This window comes from Myxocyprinus asiaticus, chromosome 48 (genome assembly GCF_019703515.2).
Source record: "Myxocyprinus asiaticus isolate MX2 ecotype Aquarium Trade chromosome 48, UBuf_Myxa_2, whole genome shotgun sequence".
Classification (NCBI taxonomy): domain Eukaryota; kingdom Metazoa; phylum Chordata; class Actinopteri; order Cypriniformes; family Catostomidae; genus Myxocyprinus; species Myxocyprinus asiaticus.
The window spans coordinates 27,444,503-27,466,773 of record NC_059391.1 but is presented as its reverse complement, the minus strand read 5'-3'; the positions used below and the strand labels follow the sequence as shown (position 1 = coordinate 27,466,773).

General features: G+C 40.6%; 1 protein-coding gene across 1 annotated transcript in view; it reads left to right on the top strand.

The window, feature by feature from the left end:
- The window catches only part of LOC127437668 (neogenin-like), a 150,054-nt gene that overhangs the window by 69,609 nt on the left and 58,174 nt on the right, over positions 1–22,271 (top strand). The window contains exons 3-4 of the mRNA XM_051692728.1: positions 16,615–16,890; positions 17,031–17,181. Coding sequence (XP_051548688.1) covers positions 16,615–16,890; positions 17,031–17,181 — 427 coding nt within the window. The remainder of the gene's footprint in view (positions 1–16,614; positions 16,891–17,030; positions 17,182–22,271) is intronic.

Below are 22,271 nucleotides of genomic sequence, written 5' to 3'. Positions count from 1 at the left end.
TTTTTAATTTTTTTTAATTTTGAATTGCTGTTGTTATTTGTTTTGTTTTGTGTTTTGTTTTGGTCAGATGACAACAAAATGGCAACTGGCATGTTGGTTACATCACATGACTGATTTGATGGACAAGTGTTTTTAAATATTATTCATGTTTTAAAACAAGCTTTTTTTTTTTTTTTTTTTTTAAAGAAATAATATTAAAAGATTATTCTGCACTACTTATGCCAACAGTTCTTTTTGCACAATTTTCAGCTCTTAATGTGACTGACATATTTATTTAATTTAATTTATTTATTTACTGTCACTGGACGCTTACAACACGTGACATTTTTTACTTTAAGCCCCAGATAAATATCAAACTGACTTTGAACTCAGTAATTGTAAACATATTCATCATAGATGTGTGTTAAATAAATTTGTGTGAATTATGGATTATTATTTTAAAGTCAACAAGAATGGTTGTCAAGGTTTCTTGCCCCGAAAACATCTATGATCCTTAAATTGAGGCTGTTAGACAAGCTATTTTTGCTACTGTGCATTTCTCTCTCTCTGGCGTCCCCAGCTCCTCCTTTACCTCTCTCTCCCGCTGATTGCGCAACTCAGCTCCGGGCGTGCATCCTCAGGGCCCGGCCACGCCCTCCTCCTCATCACAGGCTACTTAAACACACACCTGATGTTCCTGCATTGTGAAAGGCGTTATGTTTTTGAACGATAGCTGATGTAGCATTTCACTCGCCTTCATGTGTTTCAGCTGATGCATGTGGAGCTTTTGAGTAGTAACACCTCTCTGCTTTTCCCATTAACACTGAGAGTGAATTAACGCTGTGACAGCCATTGCGACTCCATTAACGCCTTCTGTAAACACTGCATATATGTCATTACGGCTTATGCAGTCATTACAACTCACTGAAATATTAAGGATTAATGCAGTCATGTTATTCCAAACGTTATTGCTTTCTCACGCGTTGAACGTTGCTTCGGTTTGGCTTCAGGAGTAATTTACAGATGGCCGTGGGCAATTTCCTACACATACATATTTATGCCTTCTTTCTTTGAACATTTGTGTCCTATTTTTTAAGAAGGAATTGGAGTAAATAAATTGAGGCCTAGTTTATAGGATTGTTTTGTGCTCTGGTTTTTAGGGTGTGCTTGTGTTTGTGTGTGCCTTCAAAAAGAGGGAAAGTTGGTGTGAATTTTAAATCTGAGGTCTGAAGGCACGCAGTGGTACTTTTAGGCACAGAAAATACAGCAGAACATTAAAAGCAGAAAGAGACCAGTGTTGGGGAATGTACTTTGAAACTGTATTTTTTCGAGCAATAAGCTTTTTATAATTTAAAGTAGGGAAACTACAGTCAAGTAGCCTTTTTGAAAAATGAGCTCATAGCTAGTAGCTAACTCATATGAAGCCACTTAGGTAGGGTTGCCGACTGTCCCGTTTCAGCCGGGACGTCCTGCATTTTGTCTGAAATGAAGACATCTTTAAAAAAATTGCTTATAAAAATCGCAAAGAGGGTCAATAGCATGGTATCAATTTATAGAATACCTTTCAAAATTTTGAAGAAAATATATTAGGATGAAGCTTAGAGACATGCTACAACACTGCTGACAAGCAAAACTTGTTTGACATTATACCTTTTAGACAGTATAAATATGGAAGGTCATCAAATTAATGCTGGTGTTGTTCTCCAACATGTTAACTATACCAGGAAAAATATGTGTTGTGGGACAATACAATCAAAAGTTATAGCATGTGGAACCATGGTGGCCAAGGTGGACTTTTATTTATCAAAGTGTACAAAAACCTCTTAAAGCAAGTACAGTGCTGTGGAAAAGTATTTGCCCCCATCCTGATTTCCTCTATTTTTGTGTATTTTTCATACTAAATTGTTTTAGATCTTCAAACGAGATATAGCATAAAACAACCTGAGTAAACACAAAATACAGTTTTCAAATATATATTGAAGTAAAAAAGTTATCCAACACCTATATCACCCATGTGGAAAACTAACTGCCCCCTTAAAGTTAATAGCTGGTTGTGCCACTTTTAGCAGCAACAACTACAACCAAACGCTTCTGATAACTGGAGATCAGTCTTTCACAACGCTGTGGGGGAATTTTGACCCACTCTTCTTTGCAGAATTGCTTTAGTTCAGCTACATTGGAGGGTTTTGTGCATGAACTGCCCGTTTAAGGTCCTGCCACAGCATCTCAATCGGGTTCAAGTCAGGACTTTGACTAGGCCACTCCAAAACTTTAATTTAGCTTCTTTTGAGCCATTCAGAGGTGTACTTACTCCTATGCTTTGGATCATTGTCTTGCTGCATAATCCAGTTGCACTTGAGCTTCAACTCACGGACTGATGACCGGACGTTCTCCTTTAGGATTTTCTGGTAGAAAGAAGAATACATGTTTCCCTCAATTATTGCAAGTTGCCCTGAAGCAGCAAAGCATCCCCACACCATCACACTACCATCACCATACTTGACCGTAGGTATGAAGTTTTTTTGTGGAATTCTGTGTTTGATTTACAGCAGATGTAACGGGACCCCTGTCTTCCAAACAGTTCCACTTTCGACTCATCAGTCCACAGAACATTCTCCCAAAAGCTTTGAGGATCATCAAGATGTGTTTTGGCAAAATTCAGATGAGCCTTAATGTTCTTCTGGGTTAGCAGTGGTTTTGACCTCAACACTCTTCCATGGATGGCATTTTTGGCCATTTTTGAGTCATGAACAGTGACCTTTATTAGTGCAAGAGAGACCTGCAGTTCCTTGGATGTTGTCTTTGGCTTTTTTGTGACTTTCTGGATGAGTCATCGCTGTGCTCTTGGAGGAAGTTTGGAAGGTCGGACACCTCTGGGAAGGTTCACTACTGTGCCAAGTTTTCTCCATTTGGAGATAATGGCTCCCACTGTGGTTCTTTGGAGTCCCAGAACCTTTGAAATAGCTTTGTAACCCTTCCCAGACTGATGTATTTCAATCACCTTTTTCCTCAATTTCTGGAGTTTCTTTCGACCTTGGCATCGTGTGCTACTGGGTGGGACCTTTTAGCCAACTTCATGCTGCTGAAAAAGTTCTATTTAGGTGCTGATTTGATTGAACAGGGCTGGCAGTAATCAGGTCTGGGTGTGTCTAGTCTAGCTGAACCCCATCATGAATGCAGTTTCATACATTTGGGGATTTAGTAACTAAGGGGGCAAATACTTTTTCCACACAGGCCCAGTTGTTATTGGATAACGTTTTTGCTTCAATAAATAATGAGGTAACCTCCTCGTGGTCGCTATAATGTGGTTCTCTCTCGGTGGGGCGCGTGGTGAGTTGTGCGTGAATGGCGTGAAGCCTCCACACACGCTACATCTCCGTGGTAACGCGCTCAACAAGACACGTGATAAGATGCGTGGGTTGACAGTCTCAGACGCGGAGGCAACTGAGATTCCTCCTTAGAGCGCATTGGAATTGGGGAGAAAAAGGGGAGGGAAAAAAACTTTTATTTTGTGTTTACTCCGATTGCCTTTGTTTTATGTTAGATTTTGTATGAATTTTACAATTGGTGCCTAATAAATAATATTGATCACTTTGGCTTCTTATTCCATCACTCCAAAAAAATTTGTGTTTAGTGCCCTCTTGTGCGCAGTCTATGTATGTGTGCTCTGTTTCTGCTGACCCACGTGGGACACATGCCTGTTTCCAAATATGAACTCTAACACTCTTTAGACATCCAATGAGGATGATCTAACACAACTATGAAGTGAATCGATCCCAGAAAATCTGTCGCTATAGAGAGAGACGTCATTAGCGATAGCCACCGTAGCTGTCATGACACACTCTTTGAGAAATATTTCAGCATCTACTTATCATATTTTGTTGAGTGGGAATGTTGACTTGTTTGATTCAGAAGCGTCTGCTGTAAGTTTTAAAGCTATTTTCTATATCCTGTTTATTTTTCATGAATAAACCAAAATATGAGGATAATTCTGTTTGTCTGTTTACTATACAAGATGTGGATATATACATATATATGTGGATTTCACATGCTAATACTCATTGTAGTTTAGTCTCTGAGTAAACCAAATTTGCTCGTTATAATCTAATAATCAAGACCTTTCCAAAGATTTAAGACACATGACTTTGTGATCTTGTTACTGGTTCTATATATGACTTTTGTGATCTCAAATTTTACGAATCCTAAAATTGGAACAGTCTAATTTATCTGCAAATTTAAAAGCAGGGCCACTCCAGGTTTAAGAGGTAAAAAAAAAAAAAAATACTTTCCGTTCTTAGAATTTGGGAAAGGCCCAAACATATACATACTTTTTTTTTTTTTTTTTTCAGAAAGTAAACAGACAGAGGGAACGTTTGCATACATGTCACATTCCTGATGGTGTATGATGGTCCCTCTTACGCCTAGAAAATATGCAGGAATTTAAAACAAACAGAAAGTTCAGCCCCAAACTCATGCCATTGATCGAGCCAGAGGATTTTTTTGGTTGAGGAAATCAACCTCCGAGTGTCTTACTTATTGTTGTCTCCATATAAAAAGCTGGAAACTTAATTGAGTGTATTTGCAGCTCAATATTTAATCATTTAAAATGTCACCTGGGTGTAAATAAAAGTACATTGCGTGTGTGCGTTTAAAAATACTCTATGCATTAAACATTGAATCGAGATGTCACACATAAAGCCAGAAGTTTACATACACCTTAGCCAAATACATTTAAAATCAGTTTTTCACAATTGCTGACATTTAATCGTAGAAAACATTCCCTGTCTTAGGTCAGTTAGGATCACTACTTTATTTTAAGAATGTGAAATGATTTATTTCAGCTTTTATTACTTTCATCACATTCCCAGTGGGTCAGAAGTTTACATACACTTTGTTAGTATTTGGTAGCATTGCCTTTAAATTCTTTAACTTGGGTCAAATGTTTTGGGTAGCCTTCCACAAGCTTTTCACAATAAGTTGCTGGAATTTTGGCCCATTCCTCCAGACAGAACTGGTGTAACTGAGTCAGGTTTGTAGGCCTCCTTGCTCGCACACACTTTTTTAGTTCTGCCCACAAATTTTCTATCGGATTGAGGTCAGGGCTTTGTGATGGCCACTCCAATACCTTGACTTTGTTGTCCTTAAGACATTTTGCCACAACTTTGGAGGTATGTTTGGGGTCATTGTCCATTTCGAAGACCCATTTGCGACCAAGCTTTAACTTCCTGGCTGATGTCTTGAGATGTTGCTTCAATATATCCACATAATTTTCCTTCCTCGTGATGGCATCTATTTTGTGAAGTGCACCAGTCCCTCCTGCAGCAAAGCACCCCCACAACATGATGCTGCCACCTCCATTCTTCATGGTTGGGATGGTGTTCTTCGGCTTGCAAGCCTCACCCTTTTTCCTCCAAACATAACGATGGTCATTATGGCCAAAAAGTTTCATTTTTGTTTCATCAGACCAGAGGATATTTCTCCAAAAAGTAAGATCTTTGTCCCCATGTGCGCTTGCAAACTGTAGTCTGGCTTTTTTATGGTGGTTTTGGAGCAGTGGCTTCTTCCTTGCTGAGCAGCCTTTCAGGTTACTGGGATTGATTTGCACTTTTTGCACCAAACTACATTCATCTTTAGGAGACAGAATGCGTCTCCTTCCTGAGCGGTATGATGGCTGCGTGGTCCCATGGTGTTTATACTTGCGTACTATTGTTTGTACAGATGAACGTTGTACCTTCATGCATTTGGAAATTGCTCCCAAGGATGAACCAGACTTGTGGAGGTCCACATTTTTTTTCTGAGGTCTTGGCTGATTTCTTTTGATTTTCCCATGATGTCAAGCAAAGAGGCACTGAGTTTGAAGGTAGGCCTTAAAATACATCCACAGGTACACCTCCAATTCAGTACACCTCCTATCAGAAGCTAATTGGCTAATTGCCTAAAGGCTTGACATCATTTTCTGGAATTTTCCAAGCTGCTTAAAGGCACAGTTAATTTAGTGTATGTAAATTTCTGACCCACTGGAATTGTGATATTGTAAATTTAAAGTGAAACAATCTGTCTGTAAACAATTGTTGGAAAAATTACTTGTGTCATGCACAAAGCAGATGTCCTAAACGACTTGCCAAAACTATAGTTTGCTAATTTTAAATATGTGGAGTGGTTAAAATATGAGTTTTAATTACTCATAAGTGTATGTAAACTTCTGACTTCAACTGTATGTGCTCCAGATGTTTGTTGCCATAGTGACCGTAGTAGCATAATCATTCATATTCAAGATTTGTTTATATTCAAGCTTTTTCTCTGCCGACAGTGGCACCTTCTCTTTGTTTCAGTATGGAGGGGCCTTGATTGATTTTACATTAGTGAAGCACACATATTGATTTGAGATGCTCATTTGTCATATCGTTTCAGTCCATGGACTCATTATGCTATGGCAGTGTGATTTTCACACCTTTCTGTGTGTGTTTTTCACTTTAGGGCATAAAAAAAATATTTCTATTAGCAAAAGCTTTTTTCAGTCTACTTTGATTTGCTTTAGGGCAGGGTTGTCCAAAGGCCGTCCCGTGGGCCATCTGCGGCCCTCCGACTGCTCCGATGCAGCCCATCAAATCAAATCACTTTTATTGTCACACAACCATATACACAAGTGCAATAGTGTGTGAAATTCTTGGGTGCAGTTCCGAGCAACATAGCAGTCGTGAAAGTGATGAGACATATACCAATTTACAATAATCTTCAGATTTACACAACACAATTTAAAATCTAATATACACATAATTACACACAACACAATATACATACAATGTACATCATACAATACACACAATATAGAATACACATTATACAATAAATTTTTTTTATATATAGCGTATATAAAATGTACACTAGGTTGTATTGTACTGTATTGACATTCAGGCTATTGGTTGATAGTCAGTTGCCAGTGTGTTGTTAAGAGAGATATAATTATGACAGTCCAGTGTGAGATAATAAGATTAATAAAGTGTAGTGCTGATGTATATTGATCGTGAGAGATCAAGAGTTCAAAAGTCTGATTGCTTGGGGGAAGAAGCTGTCATGAAGTCGTCCTGATGCTGCGATACCGCCTACCTAATGGAAGCAGTGAGAGCAGCCCATGGCTCGGGTGGCTGGATTCTCTGATGATCCTCTGAGCTTTTTTCACACACCACCTGGTATATATGTCCTAGAGGGAGGGAAGCTCACCTCCGATGATGTGTCTGGCAGTTCGCACCACACTTTGCAGGGCTTTGCGGTTGTGGGCGATGCTATTGCCGTACCAGGTGGAGATGCAGCCAGTCAGGATGCTCTCTACAGTGCAGGTGTAGAACCGTGTGAGGATGTGGCGGTTCATTCCAAACTTCCTCAGCCGTCTCAGGAAGAAGAGGCGCTGATGAGCCTTCTTCACAACAGCCTCAGTGTGGACAGACCATGTGAGTTCCTCAGTGATGTGGACACCCAGGAACTTGAAGCTGCTGACTCTCTCCACTGGTGCTCCATTGATGGTGATGGGGCTGTGTTATCTTTCTCTTCTCCTGAAGTCCACCACAAGCTCCTTTGTCTTACTGACGTTGAGGGAGAGGTTGTGCTCCTTACACCAGTGTGTCAGATTGTGCACCTCCTCTCTGTAGGCTGTTTCATCATTGTCAGTGATCAGACCTACCACCGTCGTATCATCAGCAAACTTAATGATGGCATTGGAGCCATGTGTTGTCACACAGTCATGTGTGTTCAGGGAGTACAGGAGTGGGCTGAGAACACAGCCCTGTGGGGCTCCAGTGTTGAGGGTCAGTGATGAGGAGATGTTTCTGCCCATTCTAACCACCTGGCATCTGCTTGACAGAAAGTCCAGGATCAAGCTGCACAGCGAGCTGTTTAAGCCCAGAGCCCAGAGTTTCTCATCATGCTTGGAGGGCACTATGGTGTTGAATGCTGAGCTGTAGTCTACAAACAGCATTCTCACATAAGTGTTCCTTTTTTCCAGGTGGGAGAGAGCAGTGTGTATTGTAGATGCAATGGCATCATCTGTGGAGCGGTTGTTGCGGTAAGAAAACTGCAATGGGTCCAGTAATGGAGGCAGCATTGAGCAGATGTAATCTCTGATTAGTCTCTCAAAGCATTTGCTGATGATGGGGGTCAGAGCAACAGGACACCAGTCATTAAAGCAAGTGATTTTGGATTGCTTTGGTACAGGCACAATGGTGGATGTTTTAAAGCATGAGGGGACTACAGACAAAGAGAGGGAAAGGTTGAAAATGTCTGTAAAAACACCAGGAGAGAGGCAGTGGTGTTCATGGCGGAGTTTTTATTCCCTTTAAAGTCCGTGATGATATTAATTCCCTGCCACATGCTTCTAGAGTTGGTGGTGTTAAACTGTCCTTCAATCTTGTTCCTGTACTGGCATTTTGCTGCTCTGATAGTTTTTCGGAGGGCATAACTGGCTTGTTTATGCTCCTCTTCATTCCCGGAAATAAAAGCGGCGGTCCGTGCGAACATCGCTATTAATCCAAGGTTTCTGGTTCGGGTGGATCCGTATTGTTTTGTACGGAACAACATCCTTTACGCACATTACGCTATCAGCGTAAAGCTCGATGTCGTCATCAGAGGCGGACCGGAACATCTCCCAGTCCGCATGATCAAAACAGTCTTGTAGCGTACAGTCTGACTGGTCTGACCAGCACTGGATCATTCTGAGGGTGGGTGCTTCCTGTTTCAGTTTCTGCCTGTAAGCGGGCAGAAGCAGAACGGAAGAGTGGTCCGATTTGTCAAATGGTGGGCGGGGGAGGGATTTGTAGCCATCCTGGAAGGGAGGTAGCAGTGGTCCAAAACTCGGTCCCCTCGTGTGTTAAAACTGATGTGTTGATGGTATTTTGGTGTGATTGATTTGAGATTGGCTTTGTTAAAGTCCCTGGTCACAATGAACATGGCTTCAGGGTGCGCGGTTTCCTGCTTGCTTATAATCCCATACAGTTCCTTGAGTGCCCGGTCTGTGTCGGCTTGTGGCAGGATGTACACAGTTGTGATAATGAATTCCCTCGGTAGCCAGAATGGTCGACACAGAAGCATGAGAAATTCCAGATCAGGAGAGCAGAAAGACTTGATAGAATGTACATTCCTCTGATCACACCAGGATTTGTTGATCATAAAACATACACCACCACCTCTGCTTCTACCTGAGAGGTCTTTCGCTCTGTCCGCTCAGTGCACGGAGAACCTGGCGGGTTTGATGGCCGAGTCTGGAATCTCCGCAGACATCCAAGTTTCTGTTAGGCAGATAATGCAGCAGTCCCTCGTCTCTCGTTGGAAAGAGATCCACGCTCTCAGCTCGTTGAGCTTGTTGTCCAGAGATTGAACATTTGCGCCTGTAGAATACTGGGTAGCGGGGGTCGATTTGTGCGGCGTCTTACTCTGATGAGAACGGCGGCTCTGTTTCCCCTTTTCCTTCTGCGTTTCTGTGGCCGGGCTGCCCAGACAAAGGGCTCCGCTGGCGTGTTTGTGAACAGCGGGTCGGCATTGAGGAATTTGAAGTCCGGTTTACAGTGTGAAATTGCTGAACCAATGTCCAAAAGTGTTTGTCTGTCGTAGACAATAAGGCAGACAACATCCAAGACAAAAAACATAAGAACTGTAAACAAAACAAACAAAAAACTACAATGTTGTGTCGGAGCTCGCAACGCAGCAGCCATACTCGGTGCCAACTTGAGTCCACCAGAGACTTTAGAAATAGAACAGAATTAGGCCCGCTATGGAGAAATTATCTGAAATTCATATTCTGGGCACTGGATGTCACTATCACGTGCAGCCGCTATTCTCCGCTAGTGCGTTCTGTGTTGTCAACAGCGACTAGCTAATGAGTTATTCCTTGCATCACTTCATAAAGTGATAAAAAGTAATCTGATTCCGATTATTGTGATGGGTCACACTCAACACTCAGTTGCAGATCTCTGTTCTTTGCAGTGTCACTGAATGGACGTCAAAAATATAAAAATGTGAATAAATGAGTATAATATTTTGTAGAAGACGCATCACTGTTCCATTATAAGAGTTCTTTGTGAGTGAAATAGCCTGTCCTTTATTTACATGTAGGACCTACACAAGCATACCATAGAGCACAAATTATGACTAAAACTTGCATAATATTAAGCGTACAATATAAAGATTATGCATAGTAGCAGTGTAGTAGCGTCTAGCCATTTTTTTATTATTATTACAGCGATGAGGCCCGCAGCACTGGTGTCATATGGGTTCGGAATGACACGGACGATGAGTAAATAGTGGCAGAATAAAATTTTTGGGTGAATTAACTTCTTTAATTTGTACCCTTGATTAAAAGACAAATGATTTTGCTGTTTGCTGGACCGCCAGACAAACTGAACTGTTGTTTGTCTCACTGAAAGCTGTTTGTGTGGTCCTGAAATGTGTCATGAATCTGAATGGACACTGTGTGGTCTCGCAGGGGTGTCCTGTTAGTGCCTGTCCTGTTTACACTCCCCCTAGTGTGTGAGGTCTCATGTTTTTTTGGAGGACTCCGACACGTGGTGGTCAGCGGGGAAAGTGCGAGGGAACCAGAGGAGGTGTTGGGAGCAAATGTTTGCGGAGTGCAGATGAAATCCATGAATGAATGGATGAATGAACGGGCTTTTTCTGTCTATTTGCTGAGAGGAGGAATTTGGGTAGAGTTACAGAGGAAGTGGGGAGGAGGTTGCAACCCAAAACAGTGTTTTTGGAAAGCTTGCCTGCCGTTGGTTTGCAGATTTCTGGAAGTTCTCTCAGATGGGAACCTGAAAATCTTTCTAACTCCTTTGAGAAGTTGTCAAATGAACCATCTTCTCAGAGTGTGCTGGATTTTCATGATTTAAAACTGATTGGACTTTAGACTGCATTAATATCCATCTTGGGTAGGGATTGGAATCATAAGCAATTTAACAATTCCAATTCCAATTCCTCTTTACAATTCCGGTTCCATAACGATATATCCTATCATTTATTATTTCAGATCATTTCAGATTTCTGCAAAGTAGATTCTTACAAACTCATTCATTTTTATAAAATGCCAATTATTACAACAAAACTCAATGTGCATCTTTAACTAAATATTGAAATATGAACTAGTCAGTAATTTAAGTGTCATATGTTGGACATGTCGGAATACACTGGTCATGCTGTATGTTTTGTGCGGTAGATTCAAAAGAACCGGCTCGTAAGAATCATTCCTTCGGAAATCAGACTACACTGGACATGTTGTGCATTTCGCATAGATATTCAAAAGAACTGGCTCAGAGTCATTTGTTCGGGAATCAGACAGTACTGGTCGCACTCTGTTTTGTGCCGAGGATTCAAAAGAACCATTTCAAAAGAGTCATTTGTACAGGAATCGGACAATACTGGCCACACTCTGTTTTGCGCCGAGGATTCAAAAGAACCATTTCAAAAGAGTCATTTGTACAGGAATCGGACAATACTGGCCACACTCTGTTTTGCGCCGAGGATTCAAAAGAACCATTTCAAAAGAGTCGTTTGTACAGGAATCGGACAATACTGGTCGCACTCTGTTTTGCGCTTTAGATACAAAAGAACCATTTCAAAAGAGTCGTTCGTACAGGAATCAGACAATACTGGTAACACTCTGTTTTGCACTGAGGATTCAAAAGAACCATTTCAAAAGAGTCATTTGTACAGGAATCGGACAATACTGGTCACACTCTGTTTTGCGCTGTGGATTCAAAAGAACCATTTCAAAAGAGTCGTTTGTACAGGAATCGGACAATACTGGTCGCACTCTGTTTTGCGCTTTAGATACAAAAGAACCATTTCAAAAGAGTCGTTCGTACAGGAATCAGACAATACTGGTAACACTCTGTTTTGCACTGAGGATTCAAAAGAACCATTTCAAAAGAGTCATTTGTACAGGAATCGGACAATACTGGTCACACTCTGTTTTGCGCTGTGGATTCAAAAGAACCATTTCAAAAGAGTCGTTCGTATGTGAATCAGACAGTACTGGTCGCACTCTGTTTTGCACTGTAAATTCAAAAGAACCGGCTCATAAGAGTCATTCGTTCAGGAATCGGACAGTACTGGTCGCACTCTGTTTTGCGCCGAGGATTCAAAAGAACCATTTCAAAAGAGTCATTTGTGCAGGAATCGGACAATACTGGTCGCACTCTGTTTTGCGCCGAGGATTCAAAAGAACCATTTCAAAAGAGTCATTTGTGCAGGAATCGGACAATACTGGTCGCACTCTGTATTGCACGAGGATTCAAAAGAACCATTTCAAGAGTCGTTCGTATGTGAATCGGACTGGTCGCACTCTGTTTTGCACTGTAGTTTAAAAAAAAATAGTTAAAAAGAGTCATAACAGTTCAAAAATTTGATCTAATTGGTATTGAGAACCCACAAATTGCATATAAAATTTAACAGAATATAAAAATTCCATGAAATGTTTGTTTTTATAAACATCTCTCTCTGAATATATCACACTGTACTCTGAAAATGTTTCAAGCCACAATGCAGTTTGGGTATGGCGCATTCTAAGTGTAATCGCAATAATTTGATCGATCATGATAATTTGATGCAAATTGCAAATGAGAAAACGAATCACAAATTGTATTTAAAGTTTAAGTGAATATAAAACTTCCATGAAATGCAAATTTAGATTCAAAAGAACTAGCTATAAAAGTTATTCATTCGGGATTCGGATTGCACAGCTTGCGCTGTGTGTTTTGCACTCTAGATTCAAAAGAATAATATGTGGCATATTTGTGTATGTGTGTGTTTTACTGGTGTATGTGTGTGTGTAGATGTATTTGTGTGCCTTTCGGCTGTAGACAGCTTCTTGCTGTGTTTAATGATCTCCCTGAGCTCAGTCTCTCTCTGTCACATCAGGGATGGATGGAGAGAGCGACAGAGAGCTGATCTTTCACACGTACACCGCCATTCACTCGCTGCATGCAGTACGTGACCAAACGAGCGGACAGATCAAACATAACATTATTTACTCAAGCTACACACTCATATTTACTGTATGTAGGCTGTTGTCAGCGTGTCTTTGTGGCAAATATACTTCTTTACTCAGCGTGTGTGTGTGTGTGTGTGTGTGTGTGTGTGTGTGTTTTGTGCCTGTGGTGTGCAGGGATTCTGACGAATTCTCTTTGTAAAAAGGCAGCGGCCCAGCGGAGCTGATATTTGATGTGTCGCTCTGTCGCATGTTTGATGCTTTATAACTCTGTAAGAGTTGTGTGTGTGAACATAGCTATAGTTTGGGAACATTCAGGGACGTCCTCGGTTGAAAATTGACCCCTTTTAGACAGCTTTGTAAACCTTTCTGTGTGTATGAATGAAAGGAATGTTCCAGGTTCAATACAAGTTAAGCTCAATCAACAGCATTTGTGGCATAATGTTGATTACCCCAAAAATAATTTCTGATCATTCCTCCTTTAAAAAAAAGCAGATATTGAGATTTTTGCCTAAAGCGTGTTGTTCAACCCTTATTTTCCCAAAATGATCACACACAGGAAATCGACGCATTGCTTCTGAAAGTTGATGTGCCCTGAATTCAGCCCCATTTAATCTGGCAAGTGGCATCCTTCATAAGACAGTTTGGTATCAATTCAAGTGTGAACACATTTCCTTCTAGCACCACTGAAAGCCTGTTGAACAAGCAACCTCAGAGACACGGGTTCAGGGTCCCATGGAAACCAGTTTGTAAACGCGTTCACATAAACAGTGATGAGCAAGATTTGCAAATTGCATTTTCGCTCTAAAATGACATTTTTACTCCACTGACGGTTAGGTTTAGGGTTGGGGGTTGGATTTGGTTGTAGTACAACTCGCTTTTGGCGCCACTCTGTGGACATTTCACCCTTAAACCGTAGCGCTCACACGCCCTTACGATCAACACTTCCAGCTTCGGCCACTGGGGGCAGTGGTTTGAATTTTGGTAAGCACAGACCGATTTCAGCAGCGAAACTTTCGACCTATTGTCGCCTATTTTTCCAGCGAGAGCTTTTTAAAAATACTCTTTGAGTTTTGTTTAAGGCACTTTGAATCAAGAAATACACAAGCTTAATGGTATATTTTGCTTTTTGTTTTCCGTCTGTAAAATAATTAATACTTGTTGCAATAATGTCATGATACCAGTATTTCTTCAGTACCGGTAGTACCAAGCACCGACTCAGTTTGGTCCCCGTGCATTGTCTGAATGACACACAACTTATTTGACATTTTTGGGGGGGAAAGGATTGCACAATTAATCAAATTAAAATCGTTACCTGTCACTGTGATTATTAGGCATGAAAGTGAATGTATGAAGCAGACCGCTCATAACTCCAAACTCCACAGAATCATGCGCGCTCTGTGTTATGAGATGACAGAGCAGAGCACTTATTCACTGTGCAGCACGGAGCGCATGCAAACTATATATTTCTATAATTCAATCTCAGCATTTTCGCTTTAATGATCACCCTGGGCTATGTAGCGAGCTGTTTATCCGGAGAAGTGAAGCATCCTTCAAAAAAACTCATCAAAATAAAAGCTTGATGACTGAAATTGAAGAAACTGCGAGATAAATGTATTACACCTGTATTGTAAAATGTAATTTTTTGGTTAAAAACTTCACTAGTATTGGTACTGACTACTGGAATTTTGGTATCTTCACAGCATTAGTCATAAGTGAGACTAATTTTGGCAGTGTAGTGAAAACTTTTGATTGTTGTGTGTTCTGGTCTGTTGTGTTGGTGTTGAATTAAGTGTCCTGGGATTTTGTGTGCCACATTTAAAGTGCTGTGTGTGTGTGTGTGTGTGTGTGTGTTTGCCTCTAGCTAATTTACAGACCTGTCAGCAGGCCTCTCAGTGAGCATCGTGCTCTCTCTCTCTCTCTCTCTCTCACTCACTCACTCACTCTCTCTCTCTCTCTCTCTCGCTCGCTCGCTCGCTCTCTCTCTCTCTCTCACTCTCTCTCACACACACACACACACACACACACTGGTGTTTCTAGACCACAGCGAGCCCTACATCAACCGGGACACGTAAATAGCCAGTGAGAACATTAGGTTGTCAGAGATACTCTGCACGCTCATTCATTCAGCTGTTAGACAGAGAGAGTGTGTAGTGTGTACTTAGTGTACTGAGACAGGGTAGTGTGTAGCTCTTTTCTACCTACTTCAGGGTCTTTTGCAAACTTGTTACTGTAAGATTAAAGATAAGAAATAACAATTCCAGGTTTTCTCTTTGGTCTCTTGTGTATGATTCTTCTTTGAGAATATTAAAAAGCATTTAGGAAGAGTTAGTTGTTTATTTTTCATCTTTTGATGTTATTTACTGAGTTACAAAGTACTTAGAGGTACAAAGAGACTTTTTCTGTTTATGTAAAATGCTACTTAAACTATTAGTTTAGTAAACTGTTAGTCTGAATATTTGTTAATATTTGCAAATTTACTTAAAAAAAAAAAATCTCACCCTTTTCCATACATAAATAAAACATTGCAAAGAACAAGTGCAAAAGAGAAATATAAATCAAGTCCTTTTTTTCATTTGTAATAGAAGTGTCGTACCCTTTCCATACAGAAAACATCGCAAAAAAAATAAATCAAAAATGAGAGACAAAAATACGTATTTTTAATTTTGTTATTATTTTATTTTTTAAACTTTTTTTACTTTGTCCAAATTTGTCATGCAAAAAATCATATACCCTTTCCCGTACAGATATAAACATTGCGGAGAAGAAGAAAAAAAAAAAAAAAAATATATATATATATATATTTTTTTTTTTTTTTTTTTATTTAATTTTTTTTTTTTTTTCAAAACAATTGTCTTTTTTTTTCCCTCTTATCCTTTCCATATATAGAAAACATCACAAAGAACAATAACAAAAGAGAAAAATAAATCAAAGTTTTGTTTTTTATTTTTCATGATTTTTAAGATAAAGCTCACCCTATCCCATACAGATATAAAACATCACAAAGAACAAGAAAAAATCAAGAGAAAAATCTGGTTTGAAAAGTACACAGCACATGGCATAATCTATAACTTGTGTGTGTTCTATATTATAGTTAAACAAATGTTTACTCTAATTTTGCATGAAAATCACACAGATAACCATGTTTTATAACTTACTGGATTTCTTATTTTTTCATGCATCTCCACCACATAATAGCTAATTCCACAATTGTGTTTTTAAAGGGTCGTGCTCTATTTTCCAGTTTTTAATATACATATATTGACTGCAGATGTAAACAATAAAGCAGGTTTTAATTTTCATAATCAGCTTTACCTAATAAGCTTAAATCACCAAACAGCTGATGATCCATTTATATTTTTTCATTTATTTTTTGTTGTTTTAGATTTGTCAATTTGGTGATGACAAATTGAATTTCAGCGATACGTCTGTCACTTTCAATCTGCATTGAAATAAGCTTCTGTATTGAATTAGGAGCTATTAATCTGTGTATTATTAGAATGTGTTGAATATGATAACGAACAGACCCTCCACTGTGCTGTGCTCAAACAAGCTTAATGATTGATCTCTTAAGTTTATTTGCTTGCTTTGACAAAATCATTAGTGTATTTACTTAATTTCTGTGGCGTTAGCAAAGCATCTTATCTCCATTTATACATCCTCAGGGCTTCCGCGGTTCCTCAGCCAACCGGAGGGCGTGTCCGTGCGTATGGGTGGCACTGAGATGCTGAACTGCGAGGTGACGGAGGAACTCGCCCCATTCACCCGCTGGGAGAGGGGCGATCAGACCGTTGAGTTGGACAGCAGGGTGTTACAGCTGCCCAGCGGAGCCCTCGTGATCAGTAACGCCACCCAGACCGATGCCGGACTCTACCGCTGCACTATTGACGGTCTAGGACCGGCCAAAACCAGCGAGGAGGCGGAGTTACAAGTGTCGGCAGGTACGGATCTCAACAGGCAGTGTGGCGTGAATTCAAACTTGATTTGAGATTGTAAAGTCATGTAAACGCCTTCATTGAACCATGGTGTGCAAATGGACGACACAAGTTTGAATCTGGCATGCAATTTTTGTTTGTTGTAGATTCGGGTGTCGAGGAGAAGCTGGAGACCCTCCAGAGCCCGGTTGCAGTGGCAAAGGTTGTTGGGGAGCGCGTGCTGTTGCCATGCGTCATGAAAGGTTATCCCGTACCATTTATTCGCTGGATGTTTAATGGCCGGCCAATTGATGAGGGGTAAGTGGGTCCAAACATTTCCTCTGAACTCTTTTACTCTTTGCGAACAGTCGACCGAACAAGCTCAAAGAAACCACAAGATAAAACGCAAATAACTTAAATGTGTGACTTACAATATGATATTTATTTGCATTTAATAGGGTTGTCACGATAATGAAAATTTGGCTGATGAATTTGGCTGTAGTCATACAAATAATTCTTAATATCAGTTTGTTTGTCACAGGTTTGTATGTTTCACAGGGTAGAATGGCAAGCACAATATTCTGACATTTAGATTATATTAAAATGTATAATAAAATTATATAGAATGTTTTATATTTATAAATTTATATTAACATTTTATATATATATATACTGTGTGTGTGTGTGTGTGTATATACACTTTATTAGGTACACCTGTAAACCTGCTTATTCATGCGATTACCTAATCAGCCAGTCGTGTGGCAGCAGTGCAGTGCATAAAATAATGCAGATACGGGTCAGGAGCTTCAGTTAATAATATTTAAATGCAGGGGGCCTGGGTAGCTCAGTGGTAAAGATGCTGGCTACCACCCCTGGAGTTCGCTAGTTCGAATCCAGGGTGTGCTGAGTGACTCCAGCCAGGGCTCCTAAGCAACCAAATTGGCCCGGTTGCTAGGGAAGTTAGAGTCACATGGGGTAACCTCCTCGTGGTCGCTATAATGTGGTTCTCGCTCTCAGTGGGGCGCGTGGTGAGTTGTGTGTGGATGCCGCGGAGAATAGCGTGAAGCCTCCACACGCGCTGTGTCTCTGCGGTAACGCGCTCAACAAGCCACGTGATAAGATGCACGGATTGACGGTCTCAGATGCGGAGGCAGCTGAGATTCGTCCTTCGCCACACGGATTGAGGCGAGTCACTTGATGCACAATTTGAAGTGCACAATGATCATGGCTTTGTTGCAATTAGGTCAAGTACATTTAGAATGCACCAGTGGTGTAGTCAGGGTCATACGCACATATACGCCGTATGCTTACTTTTTTCCCAGGGCTGTTTGCTATAACAACTTCTAAGGATCAATATTTGCGTATACCCTCGGTATACCCACTTGTTTTGCCCATCTGGCACCAACAATCATCCATGCGATTATCTAATCAGCCAGTCGTGTGGCAGCAGTGTAGTGCATAAAATCATGCAGATACGGTCAGGAGCTTCAGTTAATGTTCACATCAACCATCAGAATGGGGAAAAATTTGATCTCAGTGATTTGGACCGTGGCATGATTGTTGGTGCCACATGGGCTGGTTTGAGTATTTCTGGGATTTTCACGCACAACAGTCTCTAGAGTTTACTCCGAATGGTGCCAAAAACAAAAAACATCCAGTGAGCGGCAGTTCTGTGGATGGAAACGCCTTGTTGATGAGAGAGGTCAACAGAGAATGGCCGGACTGGTTTGAACTCACAAAGTCTACGGTAACTCAGATAACCACTCTGTACAATTGTGGTGAGAAGAATATCATCTCAGAATGCTATTTTGAGATGCGAGTTGGCACTGTTTTGGCGGCACGAGGGGGAACTACACAATATTAGGCAGGTGGCTTTAATGTTGTGGCTGATTGGTGTAGTTAGAGAGAGATGTATATAAAAATAAACTTTTCATGGAATTTTTATGATCATTACATTTTATATGCAATTTGTGATTCAAAGTTGAATTGTACAGTCCATCACAGGTATTCTAAATCGCAATTAGATCAAATTATTGCGATCAAGCTATTACGTAATAATCATGACAGGTCTTGTTTTTGCTGTTCAGCGGCGTGTATTGGCACTTGCTGTGCACAGAGTAAAATTTACTTGTCAAATGAATTCTTGGCTCTTTTCTGCACCAGCAAAACAATGAAAATTCTCAGGTAAAATGCGAGAGCACTGCAATTCCTCGTGGGATATCTTGCAAACTCTTTCTTCCTCAAATTTGCCTGTCGTTCCATCACACACTGGCAGCAGTCCGCTTCCTCTGCGTGGCTTGGCATACTAAACCAAACTCGCTACGGATGAGCGCCGTGCCCGTCACCATGGAGTCTACAAACAGAAACCATTCACTCTCACTATTGACTATTCAACTTCTGCCCAAATTCCTTAGCGTAAAATGTCCTTATTATCCGATAGAGGTAATTACCGACGTCTGTGTAAATGAATGTTTCGGAGCTCACACAGCTCTCCCACCTGGCTATTGGGTGATTACGTACAGTATGTGCATGGCATGGTGATGATGCTCTTATCTGGAATGCACGGCTTAGTCACGCACACCATCTACATGCCATAAATTGCCTTGAATAGTTTGTAAGATAGCCGCCATCTTCTCCCTTAATGTGACAGCATGTCATCAAATTGTCATCAAATGCGCATGGATAATGTAGGAAGGACAAAATTGTCATGGCATATAAATCAGTCATCTTGTCCGTATCATTCATTATACGGCCCTCTGTGGCACTAGATTTATCTTGATGTGATTTCAGGGGTGGGTTTGGAAATGTTTGCATTGTGGAGGCGCAAAAGTGATTACATGCTGTGATATTACCTCATCTCTTCCTCTTTATAACCATCCTTTGTGTTTTATTCTCTTAAAATGGGATTATATTTGCTCATGAAGTGATATAGAACTGACGTCCTTCAACTCAAAACTGGAAGCATCACGATTAGTATTGCTCATCCTTTGGGTTAGGGATTTGAACAAACCCCTAAACGTAAGTATTAAACTTTTGTGTGTAATTTGAAGTGATCAGACTTATGATTTTCACCTGATGGCCGATAAAATTAGATTACATTGACGGATGAGCCATAGTCGAGCCATATCTAGAGGCCAGAATATCTTAGAGAGTTGAAAGTGAGCTCTTTTGTCTTTGACTAGTAAGTAACCATGTAGCAACCACCCGGAACACCCTAGCAACCGCGTAGTAATGCACTAAAAGCAACACTCTGGCTACCACCCACAACACGTTAACAACTTGATGGCGAGTATGGTTATTGTAGATATTTTATGTAAACTTATAGGAAACAGCCCTTGAAGTATAGAGAACACTTGGCCTATTTTTAACAGTTCCTGGCCTAATAAGATTGGGGATAAATCTCCACCCCCTGTTGCGGCCCATGCAAAATTAATCATGTTTTTCTTTCTTTATACATTTATTCTGGAATGCAATCTGGGAACTGGCGAAGCAAATAAAGAAAAAAACTAAATCCGAAAAGGAGAAGAAAGAAAGAATATGTATGGTGATAGAAGTGAGTATTTAGAGATGAAAGTGTCCTTTATGTCATAAGTTAGGCTCAATTGGCAGCATTTGTGGCACAATGTTGATTACCACAAAAACAGAAGTGAATGGGGCCAGTCTATAAATGTTTAAATATTCACTGTTTCAAAAGTATAGCCACAAGACATTATACGTGTTAACATGATTTTAGCATCTTAAAATCACTTGCTAACCTTATCTGTGTAAAGTTACATGCAATATTTCAAGTTTGTTACTAAAATAACACTAAAATAATGTTAATATGTATAATGTTTACATCTGGTGGCTATACTTTTAACCTTGTGTATTTTACAATCTGGTTAGAATCAAGTTATTTTTCCCACAGTTTTGCAAAATTATTTTTGGGGGGGGTTCGTTGATTGTTACGTGTTGCGGCGGTTTCTTGGTGAACTGAACACTAGAGGCGCTACAACAACAGTGACTTTTATTCACTTTCACACAAAGCACGAGTAAAACGACAGATTATCGGTTCATAAATGCTTTTCGCTCTGTTCCTCACTCAATACTATCTTATGACAAATAAACACTTTTACTATAGTGCATGACTCATTTTAACGTTTGCATTACATAACCAACTACATTTACAGTGCATCCGGAAAGTATTCACAGCGCTTCACTTTTTCCACATTTTGTTATGTTACAGCCTTATTCCAAAATGGATTAAATTCATTATTTTCCTCAAAATTCTACAAACAATACCCCATAATGACAACGTGAAAGAAGTTTGTTTGAAATCTTTGCAAATTTATTAAAAATAAAAAATGGAAAAAAGAAATCACATGTACATAAGTATTCACAGCCTTTGCCATGACACTTAAAATTGAGCTCAGGTGCATCCTGTTTCCTCTGATCATCCTTGAGATGTTTCTACAACTTGATTGGAGTCCACCTGTGGTAAATTCAGTTGATTGGACATGATTTAGAAAGGCACACACCTGTCTATATAAGGTCCCACAGTTAACAGTGCATGTCAGAGCACAAACCAAGCCATGAAGTCCAAGGAGACCTCCGAGACAGGATTGTATCGAGGCACAGATCTGGGGAAGGGTACAGAAAAATGTCTGCAGCATTGAAGGTCCCAATGAGCACAGTGGCCTCCATCATCCGTAAATGGAAGAAGTTTGGAACAACTAGGACTCTTCCTAGAGCTGGCCGCCCGGCCAAACTGAGCGATCGGGGGAGAAGGGCCTTAGTCAGGGAGGTGACCAAGAACCCGATGGTCACTCTGACAGAGCTCCAGCGTTTCTCTGTGGAGAGAGAACCTTCCAGAAGAACAACCATCTCTGCAGCACTCCACCAATCAGGCCTGTATGGTAGAGTGGCCAGACGGTAGCCACTCCTCAGTAAAAGGCACATGACAGCCCGCCTGGAGTTTGCCAAAAGGCACCTGAAGGACTCTCAGACCATGAGAAACAAAGATTAAACTCTTTGGCCTGAATGGCAAGCGTCATGTCTGGAGGAAACCAGGCTCCGCACATCACCTGGCCAATACCATCCCTACAGTGAAGCATGGTGGTGGCAGCATCATGCTGTGGGGATGTTTTTCAGCAGCAGGAACTGGGAGACTAGTCAGGATCGAGGGAAAAATGAATGCAGCAATGTACAGAGACATCCTTGATGAAAACCTGCTCCAGAGCACTCTGGACCTCAGACTGGGGCGAAGGTTCATCTTCCAACAGGACAACTATCCTAAGCACACAGCCAAGATAACAAAGGAGTGGCTACGGGACAACTCTGTGAATGTCCTTGAGTGGCCCAGCCAGAACCCAGACTTGAACCCGATTGAACATCTCTGGAGAGATCTGAAAATGTCTGTGCACCAACGC